The sequence below is a fragment of the Colossoma macropomum genome, unplaced genomic scaffold (genome assembly GCF_904425465.1).
Source record: "Colossoma macropomum unplaced genomic scaffold, Colossoma_macropomum, whole genome shotgun sequence".
NCBI classification, from domain to species: Eukaryota; Metazoa; Chordata; class Actinopteri; order Characiformes; family Serrasalmidae; genus Colossoma; species Colossoma macropomum.
Genome location: NW_023494794.1, coordinates 4,590,042 through 4,603,521, shown reverse-complemented (window position 1 = coordinate 4,603,521; position 13,480 = coordinate 4,590,042). Strand labels below are relative to the sequence as shown.

The 13,480-nt window shown below is 37.2% G+C and overlaps 1 protein-coding gene across 1 annotated transcript; it reads right to left on the bottom strand.

Annotated features, from left to right (window-relative positions):
- Positions 1-2,690: 2,690 nt before the first annotated feature.
- On the bottom strand, positions 2,691-11,888 carry si:ch211-122f10.4 (cathepsin A-like). The gene is made up of 11 exons (XM_036580913.1): positions 11,686-11,888; positions 10,271-10,382; positions 9,118-9,252; positions 8,806-8,964; positions 8,450-8,541; positions 8,271-8,355; positions 8,017-8,166; positions 5,389-5,516; positions 3,767-3,929; positions 3,422-3,511; positions 2,691-2,870 (listed from the first exon to the last, which is right to left on the bottom strand). Exons 1-11 carry the CDS (start codon positions 11,874-11,876, stop codon positions 2,790-2,792), a joined length of 1,386 nt encoding a protein of 461 aa, XP_036436806.1. The 5' UTR covers positions 11,877-11,888; the 3' UTR covers positions 2,691-2,789.
- Between the last annotated feature and the right edge of the window lie 1,592 nt (positions 11,889-13,480).

Sequence of the window (13,480 nt, the reverse complement as noted above, 5' to 3'; positions counted from 1 at the left end):
GGGTGGCTGCTCCTGGCCACTGCTAATTAAATCTCTGAATCATAAATGTTATGCAGCCGGATCAGACGTGACAGCACATTCCAGGATGGAATTCAGAGAAAGCGAGAGAGGGATGGTGGTGATCCTGTCATTCATATGAGTAGGTGGTGAGAAATGTGGGTCTATGAATGCATATTCGCAGCAATATTTCAAGAAATCTGTTCTGAAATACATGTCTAACCTTAATATTCATTATGAATGGAAGTAGAGAAAGAAGTAGTTAGTTAATCTCACTGGCCTGCCTGTCACCTGTGTACAGCATGACCTTCACCTTAGCCAGCCCCACCCCTTTTAAAGAAAGCGGCTCTTCCACATGTTGTCTTTTAAATTCATGTTTACACTGACACAGTAGGTGCTTCTCAATACCCAGAATGAGTCTAAATAGATATTATGTTATGATCTATTTAAACTCAAGGCATTAATCGAGACAGTAATAAGCTAAATATTTACACATGGTGAGCAGTTAGAGCCCATTGTTTTGAATTAAATGCATCTCGAATCTGAAAATCAGTATGTAACATTAGGATTTGTCACTACAGAAACATATTTTCTGCAGTTAAGTAAAATTTTGTGTTGTAATGAAATATTTATATGATTTTATGTGTGTATAACTGCCACTACTGAAACATTGGTAAATATTCGGCTGCATTATGATATGCTTTGGTAGCCACGTTCAATCATTTATTTTAATAAAATAAACATAATTAACATAAGGTATAAGGTCATTGAAAGCAAAAGGATTTTAGTCTAAAGTCCAAGTCAGTTAAAAGTCTGAAATGTGTTTTTGTGACTTTTGTGAAATGTGACTTTGAACTGGTTCTGTAGAATGATCTATATAATAGTTTGGTTCTTGCTATTGTGCAATACTCCAAAAACAGCTATATTCACCGGCCATGCATCCATACAACTGCCTAGCAATAGCACCTAATAATATTAGCTCTGTACCTAAGCAAGGCAGCTATAAGAGGCAAATAGCCACTTATTTATGTTTAAAACAGATGTATTGATGGTTGCTTTTTTATTTTGACTTTTTTGAGTTTGTCTTTTATTTTGAATATCCACTTAGATTAGCTGTCCATGGACTAAATTAGCTTATTTTTCTTAGAAGGTTTTTCTGAATCCAAACTTTATTATACAGTAAAGCCATACTGGCCTGTTTACACCTTGCATCAACATGCATTTTCACTGATCTGATATGGAGTTCACTTGATTTGTACGCATTGTAACCAGACTGCAATCACTCAAACCTCATTTGGAGGTGGTCAGAGACGGATCTTATCACACTTAACACAAGTGTAAATGGAAAGCCTGCATGCACTCAGAGCCAGTGAAAGCGTCCAAGTTGAGCTTATATCTTAAAGGGGATAAAGTAAACAAAAGTAAAACAGAAACAATGTATGTGCTGATGTGCTTTTTACATAGGAAAAGTAAAATCGGATCTCATTTGGCCAAACTGGGGATGCATTTTAGTCAAAAGTGTAAATAGAATCTGGCCAAAGAATATCCAGATACAATCTGGACATAAAACATGTTAATGCAAGGTGTAAACAGGCTTTATGACTAGGAAATAGCTAGCTAGCTTTCTAATTTATTGTTTCACGTGATATGCTTCAGAGGTTATTGCTAGTTAGCTACCTATTTTTACTTTTAAAGAAGGTTCACAGATCTTGCTGTTTCACTAGTGCCAGTATTGCCATTTCTGAATAAGAAGGAAGGTTTAATTACCGCAGGTGCACGCTCGGCCCAAAACACTCCACTGCATTACCAATGAACAGCTACAGTGTGCATTTCAACATAACCACCTCCTGAATCAGTGCATGTGTGCTAACTTACGGTTTTACATAAAGAACGCCTGACATAGAGGAAATCCAAGGTTGTGTTGTGTACTTGATCAATTGAATGTTTTACCTTCACCAGCATTTTGACATACTGTGAAGAGTAACCTTTGTGGGAGCACAGCAACTAAACACATTTGAAAAGACCTGAATCCCTTTGGCAGCATGTCACTCTGTCAGAATTTAGCATTTAAAGTTGAAGGCTGTTTTGTAAATGTCAGTGCTGCATTAAGATGAGAAGGAAAGAACAATTGGCCTCATTCACCAGTATCTTCCTTAGTTTTTTCTCAAAATTGTTCTTGAGAAAGCCCCAAGAAAAAGTCTACATCAAATTCTTAAACCACAGAATTGTTCTCATCTTTGTGCTCTGGAGTGTGCGTACATTCTGTTCTTACCTAAGAACAAATCCCAAATAAGAAAACATTGGTGAAAGTCAGAATCTTAAGTGGGTTTTAAGAAGAAATTCCTTAAGAACGGTTGCTGAATGAGGTCCAATGTGTCTCTGTATATCAGCATATGTTGTATGTTGATATGAGGTCACTAAAACATTCCGCAATTAAAACCATGTAACTTGTTTGAGGGTCTGGCATGTAGATAAGTGAACCTAACTGTGTCATTCTCAGCAATGGCTGCAAGGATGATCACCAAAAGTCTTTGAAACCTGCCATTGCATCTAGGCTTTTAGCCCTTCCATATCTAACATCTCACCAGTGACACATTCAGAGACATGGCTTCAAATCTTTCCACAGAGAAATTACAACATGTGCATGTCTCTGCTGGAGATAATGACAAAACATAATTAAGACAGACTCAAAGTTTTGGTTTCATACTGTTTTTAATTATCATTACAGATTACAGCGAGCTTTGAAGAAAGCTGCATCAATCATAACTGTAGATTTAGTTATTAAATGTTAGTTAGTAAGAGTTAGACAAGTAATTCTTGAACATCTGAAAAGCAGCAGCAGGCTTGTACTGCGGAACCATGTGGCCAGCACCCTGAATAGAGAAACACATTCGAAGTCAATATATATTGAAATTAACTTGTACAGTAATATAGAAAGTAACTTGGTTAACCTGAATACTAATGACTACATTAAATTCATGGTAATTTGCTTTTCTCATCTAGAGCAACCTGTAAGTAATTTAGTGGGTAAGTGAACACAGTGTTAGGAGGTTTTCCCAAGGAATCACATTGCTGTGGCTTAGTGTGCTTGCCCAGGCAAGAAAATGAAAGGGGTAGCGGTGTTATCTTCTGTGCTGTTCCAACCACCTACACTACACTATACCAACTAAATATGGTCAATAATTACTATCTCAACCAAGCCTAAAAAAAGGAAACCTAAAAATATATATTATCCTAAGTACAGACTGCTATAAACATCCTTCACTGTAATACATCTAAATTTTACAGTTAAATTTCAACCAGTAGTTAGTTATAGTAATAAGGTCTTCCTGAAACCATCTATACAGGCCTATCCAGTAAAGTGAACTTGAATGGCTACATATGAAAATATCTGTACTTTAGGTTTTGTGATGTTCTCTTATACCTTCACAGTGAGGAAAGTGATGTTCTCATACTGTTTTACGTAGCCAGCAATCTGGTTGTTATAATACCATGGTCCATACTGGTTCACCACCTGCAAAATATGTCACACGATTTTAAAAAATGGTTCCTTGATCTCAAATCTTGGTACATCTAATATTTCTCATGTTGAGACTATAGATTTGAACTGTATATTTCTCTGTAATGTTAATCCAGGTAGATTCAGGCCTTTTTCCCAATCTGCATTGGTATTGGACGACATTTACATGAAACATGAAGTGGATATTGCCACAGTTGCCATATCAGGCATAACGTATGTAAAAACATTTTCAGAATAAATCAGGATTACCGATTGGTTGAGGGCTTCCACAAACCACTCTGCACCTAGGAAGTTGCAAGCCATGTCAACATCTCCATTGTAGACCAGCAGTCTAAGGTTCTGCTGCAGCAGATACTGGTAAAATGGAGTCATGTCACTGTAAGTCCTCTGGTATAGTGAACCAACAGTGGAGCTGAGTAAGACAAGGGAATAAAATATATATATGAAGTATATCAATTTTCTATACAGGGAAATTTGGGCTAATTCCCATTTTACCCAAATAGTAAGTTAATTAATCACCTTAACAATTGAGTTGCTTAACAATGCTGTGTAAACATCTACCAGTAACCCATGATGCACATATGCATCATGTTACAGTCATATACCCCATACACTTAGTTTATATACTGTAAATTATGTATATTTTAAAGCACCCTTTGTGGCACTGTATCTGCATTTATTGTAAATTTTTACTGTTTATTTTCTGAATTGTCCATAAATGTGGCACTGTCCACATTTTGGCTCTGACCCAACTCGCAACATGTAGGGATGAAATGTAGACCGTCTGGGGGGCCCTGAAGGCCAGTTTGGAAAAAAAAAATATCGTACACTTTTGCTCCAAAATAAATTTTCCCAGCTTCATATTTGAGAGTGGAAAGAACCATTTTTGGTTCCCTATAGAACTTGTCATTGAATGTTTCTTCAGAGCAGTGATTTTCAAACACAATCCATTTGTGGGTCACAGTGTATGGACAAGTGGGCTGCAAGGACCCAGTTTGTTTCTCCTCAGCTGCCACATCCAAAGCATTCCTGTGTTATTGGCATGGCCTTTATACTGGCCGCATGTATAAAAGTAACTTAGTAATGAAGTGTCATGTAAACAACAACATAAGAGCAGCACATTGCGGCTAGAAACATATTGTTATTTTAATATTTTTCTATTCCACAATCTCAATAAGTATATAATAGTTTTGGCCTTTGCATGCTTCATTCTTTTATGGTGTTATGCCATTGTGCTTAATGTCTGTCCTGCGATGGACTGGCGACCTGTCCAGGTTGTATTCTGCCTTCCGCCCAATGACCGCTGGGATAGGCTCCAGCAAACAACCCCCTGCCCAACCCCCACGACCCAGAAGGATAAGTGGTTTCCGAAAATGTGTGTGTGTGTATTATGCTTATTAATTAAAAGAACAGTATATAGAGTAAAAATGGACTAAAAGCTGAAGGACTTTTATGATGGGTTTACTTCTAATTTCTCTTCATTAAATATTTGGTCAGTGCTGGGACAAACACTACCTCTACACTAGAAAGAAGAACCAGTTTTGTAAATGAAATTAGTGAGTGAAGAGAACGTTTTTTCTCCACAATGTAGTTTTCCAACAACCATATATCCAAGTCAGGAATCCCTTGGGAACATTTTTAAGAGTGAATGACCTAGACATACCCGATTGGGAGATGTTCAGCCTACAATCATCTCCACAAAAGAATGTAATCCCACACCATTGCAAACTACCCAATTCCAATGAAATGTCCAGTAATCACAAAACAAATATCTATCAGATTTATCTGTTCCAAGCTAAGTAAAGAAAATGCACCTGTAAGGAATAAAGCTGGCTACAACATAACTCACTCACAGAGACTGCTCTGCCTACCTGCACAGCTCCCAGGACTGCACCGAGGTGGGGATGTGTAGGGCAGCTCGTACATTGGGATTGTTCAGCCAAACGTACATAGCTGTCCCATTAAAACACCTGGGATCACCAGGAACAGATACATCCACCTGAAAGAAGGATGGTGTGCCAGAAAGCAACATAAAATGATTTAATTTCATTATATTTCAAAGCAATAGTTTGGCCAAAAAACAATTCCCCCCCTTACCCCAAATTTAGTCAGTCAGCTAAGGACATGTTTGGTTTGAGTTATCCTCGTCATGATATACTGTCGTCTTTGTGCAGTAAGTGGTCCCACCACTACGGGGCAGCACTGCTAAATGCCACCAGGTTAAGTGAACATAAAAAGGCTTTTGATTGGGGCTGTTCACTGTGTTCATTGTTGTGGCCAGGAGTTGGTACTGCATGGTGGATGTTAGCAAAGAAGGTAGCTTTAGTTAGTTAGTTTGTTTAACTAGCAAGTTAGCATGCTATGCTAAGTGAACATGTTTGATTAGCAAGTTATTCATGCTGTGGATAACTAGTTAGCTGCTTCAAGCATCTATGCCAGAGGTGCTTAAACTTTTTGTCCTGGGGATTTACACTGCACTGCTTATGGTGGACCAAAGGCCAAGAAGACAAAACAATATACCAACAAAGAAAGTAGGTAGGTAGGTATATTTTTGTAACATTATGCTATATTCTGTTACTTAAATACCTAAAAAGACAATTTAAAAAGGGAAATAAGAAGTTAATACCATATAGTATTAAAATATTTGTTGTCTCAGTGGGTGAGGGCTAGGGTAACTTTCTAATGGGTTAAATCCAGTGACCTCATGGGCTAACTTTGATGTGTAGGCCACACTTTGGGCCTGGCCTATGCTTCATTAAAGATTATAAAGAAGCGCAATGATAATTCTGTGATTATAACTAAGACTGTTTTCTCTGTAGACTTACGGGTGCAGACACACAGGTAAAGGAGAGTAGATGACTGGTCCACTGCCCCAAGGTATGTGTTTGTATTAATGTGGTTACTTGCTCTGCTGTTTGCTGAATTGTGTGCCTGGCTTATGTAAATTCATGTCAGCTTTGCTAAATGTTGGGCTACATTCCTGCTATTCTGCAAATGAACATTAATGATAACATACTGTGTTTTGCTAGTTGAGTAATATTAAGCTTCTTTGGTGCATGTTAGCTTTGCTGCATGTTGTATGCCTGCTTTCAGTGGATGAGCAGTTAAGCAGTGCTAACAGTGTCTTTCTAGTTGACTAATATTAAGCTTTCTTGGTTCATGTTAGCTTTGCTGCTTGTTGTGCACCTGCTTTCTGTGAAGAAAGACTTAAACAATGTTAACATACTGTGTTTTGCTACTTAAGCTTTCTTTATTCAAGTTACCTTTGCTGCATGTTGGACTGTATGCCTGAAAATAAACAGTCAAGTAATGCTAACATACTATCCCTTGCTAGTTGACTAATATTAAGCTTTCTTGGTTCATGTTAGCTTTGCTGCACTTAGGGCTATATTTCTGCTATTCTGTGAGGCAACACTATCAATTATGCTAGTTGACTAATATTAAGCTTTCGTGGTTCATGTTAGCTTTGCTGCTTGTTGTGCGCCTGCTTTCTGTGAATGAACACTTAAACAATGCTAACATACTGTATTTTGCTACTTAAGCCTTCTTTATTCATGCTACCTTTTGCTGCATGTTTGATTGTATGCCTGTAAATAAACAGGTAAGTGATGCTAACATACTACCCCTTGCTTGTTGACTAATATTAAGCTTCTTTGGTTCATGTTAGCTTTGCTGCATGTTGTGTGCATGAAAATAAACAGTTAAGCAATGCTAACATACTATCCCTTGTTTGTTGACTTATATTAAATTCCTTGGTTCATGTTAGCATTGCAGCATGCTGTGTCTCTGCTGTATGGTGAATGAACAGTCAAGTAATGCTAACATGCTGTATCTTGCTTGTAGACTTATTAAGCTTTCTTGGTTCATGTTAGCTTTGCTGCTTGTTGTGCACCTGCTTTCTGTGAATAAACACTTAAAGAATGCTAACATGCTATATTTCGCTATTTTAGCTTTCTTTATTTACGTTTCCTTTGCTGCATGTTTGATTGTATGCCTGAAAATAAACAGGTAAGTAATGCTATCATACTACCCCTTGCTTGTTGACTAATATTAAGTTTCCTTGGTTCATGTTAGCCTTGTTGCATGTTGTGTGCCTGCTATATGGTGAATGAACATTGTTATGCTAACATAATTTTTTTACAAGCTTTTCTTGTTCATGTTAGGTTTGCTGCATGTTTGTGCCTGAAAATAAACAGCTGAGCTGTATATTGGGATGTGTGCATGAAAATGAACAATTAAGCAATGCTAACATACTGTATCTTTCTAGTTGACCAATATTAAGCTTTCTTGGTTCATGTTAGCTGTGCTGCATGTTAGGCCATTTTTCTGGTGTGCTCTAAGTGAACACAATGCTAACACACTGTGCTTTGCTAGGTGACTATATTAAGTTGTTTGGCGACAAAAGAAATAAATGAATAACAAAGGGCAATGAGAAGATGTTACTATAGGTGCATTAAGTGTAGGCATATCTACAAGGTATCAGCAAAGCCATGACTCACTTCAGCCTGGAATTTGAATCCATAATGACGGAATAAGTTGGACATGTCTGCAGCATAACGGCCTTGAGCTTGTGCTCCTCCGTAGCATGGGGCATACAAATTGTAGATGTTCAAACCAATGTCCTCGATCAGATATAGGGCATCATTGACCTGAAATGAGGCAATATTATAAGAAGGGCAGGATTACAATAACTGAAGATGTTCTTATCAATAAAGACTGAAAGTTCATATTCAGTAGATTATAGAGTACTCACTGCATTCTGGCAGTTGCTGTTGCTATTGCTGTAGAAGTTGCAGGTGCCACTGGAACAGCAGTACTGGTTTATTTCACTCCATAAGCTTTTGGAACAAGGAATATTGTCAGGTTTTATTCAATAATATTGCAATTTCTAAAACAGGAAATTGGATGTATGTTTGATTTGGTCATATATACCTGTCACTAATGAGGCCATGATAGTATCCAAAGTAGACCAAGGAGTTGTCATTGACAGCGTAGCTAGTCATGCCGTTCCCTACACCCATGCCCTGGAGAGCAGTTTCAGATGGTATTAACTGTCAAGACATTTACCTGCCCTGCATACAAAACTGCTACATTTCACAACAGAATCTCTTATCCTGAAGTGATCTCCTATAGCACACCTTATAACACAGTTCTTCAAAGAACCTTTTGAGATGCACATGGTAATGTATTTCATACAGGTTCCTTCACCCCACCACAAAGTCCTTTTACAGAAGCATAGCTTTCTTTGAATGGGTGCGCGATGCTTTCCCGCTGTTTTGATAGACTACCTTGAAGTTGATGTTAGCAGAGCCACTGGCAATGAGCTTTGAGAGGGTGGGTGCGTAGATGCCTCCATAACTCTCTGCAAATACATAGAAGTCGTTGGAGGTGAAGGAGGGAAACTTGTTGAAGAAGTCTAGGAGGGCGTTGTAGTTATCCTCAGCGACCTTAAAAAACGGGTAGATAGAATGAAAGAATTAAGTTTCTTAATCTTATAATACTCTAAAATTTCTATCCTCCAATATTTTGGCAAAGAGGACATCAAAAAAAAAAATTCTTGGAGTGCATTTACTAAAAGCCTTGTAACACAACTTTCTTACCTGGGGATCACTTGTCTGGTAGTTTCCAGTAGTTGAATAGGAGAAGCCCACTCCAGGTGGAGACTCCACATATAGAACGTTAGCCAGCAGGTTCCAGCTGTAAGGGTTTAGGTAGACTGTGCCATCATCATGTAGCTGGACACACATAAGAATGGTGAGGAAATCTTTAAGAAGATGATACGTTTTCTTAAGTAAGGGGAATGGCTCTGTTTAGAACTAGGAGTTCTTTATAGAACCATTTCATGCTTTAATAGTTATTTGCCTGGTGAAATTGTTCTTCAGATTCATGGGGAATGTGTTGTATATGGTTCCATATAGAACCTTGCTGGAAATGATTCTATATATTACCAAAAATGGTTCTTCTACACACTTTAAAAAAAGATTGTTCTTCATTAAAGACAGTGGTCCTACATAGAACCATGATCATTCAAAGAAACTTTTGCATGCTTAACTGGTTCTTCACATGGTGAAAAGCTTCTTGATTGATGGCGACTGTGTTGTATATGGTTCTTCATAGAACCCTTTTTGACAATGGCTCTCCTCAGCACCCAAAAAGGTTATTTTATTCCTACAAGCTTGACATCATAACGATAGTGGAACCCTTGTTGGTGCTATTTAGAACTACTTTCAAAAAGGTTTTATGTAGAACCATATAACACATTCTCCATCAATATGAAGAACATTTCACCATGCAAAGAGTCATTCAAGCATGAAATACTTTCCGTTTACTAAAGAACCCTTGAAGAACCATCTTTTTAAAGATTGTAGGTCATCATCTGCTTACAGCATCAGTCTCGGCCAGATATTTTTGGGCTTAACCCAGCAGTGATGTGAAAAATCCTAAAAAAAAAAAATGCTACTATGCCTGATGCACTTATACCAGTGCTACACTTCTACTATGGTTGGTTTCACTGCTATGCTAAAATGGTCCACAACTTAAGTAAATCTTGTGGGCAGTGGTTCCATGGTGGCCCCTTTGCATTGATGGGGACAGGGTGTAGAGTGGCTGATATGTTGTGCAACAGATGGGCTACAGTCAGTAAAACCCACAAAGTGAACCTAAATAGTACTCAAATATGGTAAAATGGCCTACAGTGGTAGGTACAAGTTAGGTATTCCTAAAAACTGGTAATGTAATTAAATTCAGGCTCACATGGAAAGGCCCATTCTCAGCCAGTAACCCCTCCATGGAGCTACACCCTGGACCTCCATTCAGCCAGAGCACCACTGGATCTGTGGATGGATTGTTCTGTGACTCCACAAACCTGTTTAATACAATCAGTGCGCAGATCAAGTGTTTAGACAAAGACATCAACATTAGTCGTGGTCAATTCCTGAGCTACAGCAGACTTACTTGATTAGACAAGCAACTGGAATCGCTTGTCAATTAGATACCTAAAGCAAAAGACGTTGGCTAAACTAGGCTGGCTTTGATTGAGAGAGCGTTACAACTCGCAGTGAAATGTAAGAAAGTGGACAGTCGATTCTGCCATCTAGAGATAAGCAGGACCATTGATTTTTGACTAAGTAATACCAAGACGAATTCTCATTCTTTGCAGATTTGTGTAGGTTTTCATCCAATATGCCTTTGTACACCTCTGAGTTCATGATCCTATCAATGAACACAAGGTTAGTGATGGCACTGTAAGAAAAACAGCCCTAGACTTTGACGTTTCCATCTCTGTGCTTTACAGTGCTCTTAATGCCTTCTGCTTGGAAGTCTTATAGAAGGCCACATCAGTTTTATGAATGTGAAGTGTTTTTCTCATTTTGTTAAACATTTCATGAAGTAATCTAAAGAACTTCAATACAGTTATTATTTTTTTTATTTATTTATTTTGTTTGCTAGAATGAGTAAAACATGTAGAGGATGTGAATGTTTAGAAAATCAACAAAACATGTAATTTGACTTGGGAGGGGGGCAAACTTTTGCATACAACTGTATGACAGTAAAGTCTTTAGAGATTTCCTCTTAGTTTTGTTTTTTGTTTTTTTTTTTTACAATGTAGACTATTAAAACATTGTCAATTTGTTGTTGTTATTATTGTTATTGCTGTTATTGTTTATTATTATTATTATTATTATTATTTTATTATTATTATTATTATTATTATTATTATTATTATTTATTTTTTATTTTGTTTTATTTCATTCAGTGTTGGCAGAAATTGTTTGTTGGTACGCAATGTTGTGCAAACCAACACTGGAAAATAACTTCTTTTTAAATACTTTCTCTCTATCTTTCTTTTCTTTCGTTCTTTCTTTTGTTCACTTTTTTTAAAATATATCTTAAAATAAGAAAATTCTGACTAAACAAAATTTCCTTCTTCAGTAAGTTACAAGGAAGTCAGGAAACATACAAAAATTGCAACATACATGGAACCATCAAACATAATCAATAAACCTTAAACTTTCTTTTTTGCAGGAAATGACATTTATATAAGCATTTTCAACAGCAAGTCAGTTTGATATAAACAAAGTCATAAATTTTTCTTTACATTTTTATCGCTTGCAGTTTAGTAGTGTCTATACAAATGTAGCTAATGAAGGAGTAATTGATGGACTCACCAGTAGTGTAAGTATTTTCCTTGCCCAGCCTGAAGATAACCAGAATAATGCTGGAAGTTTGGGGTTTCGTTCAGCCCTGGGAGGGATGTAACGAGATCTGCTGCAGGGCCACTTAGGGCATAAGTGACCCTAAGGCAGAGAGCTATCACAAATGAGCTGCACCAAAGAAACATCATGGAAACCAACTGCATCTACAGCACTCTCAATCATCTGGGTTTTCCTTCTTATAGTCATACTTATCACAGAGTTCTCCATATGTTCCATACCTTATCAGCTTTATCAGCTGACCTGATAGCAACTATTTCCATTCTGCTAAAGATTCCAGCCTTGGAGAAAAAATATACTTGTACATACTGTTAATGTTTATTTAAGGCTCTGGCTATAAGGTTAAAATGGCTTAAATTGAATGTAACAGAGATTTCTTATTAAATCACCAGCTGAGCTACATAATCAAATGCATTGGAAGAATAGCTGCGTTCCTCTGTGCAAGTCAGGCTCTACATGTTCTATTGAGAAATGCTGCGTGTTTCACTTTCTCTGCCAAGGAACAGCTTGCATTGCTCTGATGGCTTGAAGATACAGTAGACCAATTATAAACACATTCATAAGGGCTTAACAGTTAGCATTGTGGATGTTTCTTGGCCACTAAATGTGTCACTGCAAAATTAGTTTATGAACAGCAGAGCTAAGAAAGGGCTAGAATTGGTTCTTGATGCTGCATTTCCATCTGGAGTCTGTTTTCTCTCAAAAAGACCGAAGAACTGACAGGCATCAAAATAACTGTTTAATACATTGTTGAAGCAGCCATGTAAACTACACATTTCACTTGAAGTCAAGTCTTAAGACCAAAAACAAACTTCAGCTGAAATTGGACTCATTCCAGTTTACAGCTTCACTTTAAAGTGAATTAAACTAAGATTATCTTCATTTTACTTCCTCTTTTGGTTCACTCAAATGTGCAATATTACTTCTCAATGGCATGCAATAATACTTTTTAATATTATATGCAATAAACTACTTTTGAGTTTCAGTATCATTTCCTATGTGACACTTAACATCATGCAATATTGCTTTTCTATATTGTGTTTTTAGGTTATTTATTATCACAATTTATCTTTTTGTTATTCTGTTAGGTACTGCTGTTATATTTATTACGCCATTGTTTTCTAGTCTTGTGTTGTAGTAATTTTTCTGAGCAAACTCTGGCACAAGCATTCCCTCCTAAATATAAGGTTTTGATATACCTTCACAAAACATGGGTATAAATATATTTAGGAATGTACTGACCTGATCTGAAAGACTTGGGTTGGAGCAGGGCACATTTTAGTGGATCAGTATTGGCTACATTAAGCCTGATCCAATTCTGTGATGGTAATGTAAAGGGACACTATCCTTAACTTGGGCAATAAAGCAATCAAGCAGGCTGAACATCTGCAGTGTAGAACTGTTTTAAAGTGAAAAACCAAAACAGTCCAACAGCCCTCTGTAAAATCTGCAGTGTCATTTCCACTGTGGATAAGTGAGCCGCCTTTAACAAACATGGTTATACTAGCCTCAAATGTTAGGAGCAGTTACCATTAACAGCTTGTTTTATGTCTAGATAAAGGAATAGGCCGCACATGCAAGTTCAAACAATGTATTAGTTCAGACTGTCACACTGCAAATACCAAATATGAAGTAATTTTACTTGACCACCCTAGCATATCTTACCTTAATTAGATTGCTTTTAACTAACTTTTATGTATTTGAAGTGTGCATTATGCAACTGTTAGCAAATATATAGAAGTTATTACAG

Bases quoted from the DNA above. Each gene is read 5' to 3' on its own strand.
- si:ch211-122f10.4 (XM_036580913.1), bottom strand. From the start codon at position 11,876: ATGCAGTTGGTTTCCATGATGTTTCTTTGGTGCAGCTCATTTGTGATA. The intron at 3,930-5,388 runs GTAGGCAGAGCA...TGTCTTACTCAG, and splicing joins CAGTCCTGGGAGCTGTGCAG to CTCCACTGTTGGTTCACTAT. The intron at 3,512-3,766 runs GTAATCCTGATT...CATATTTTGCAG, and splicing joins TGGAAGCCCTCAACCAATCG to GTGGTGAACCAGTATGGACC.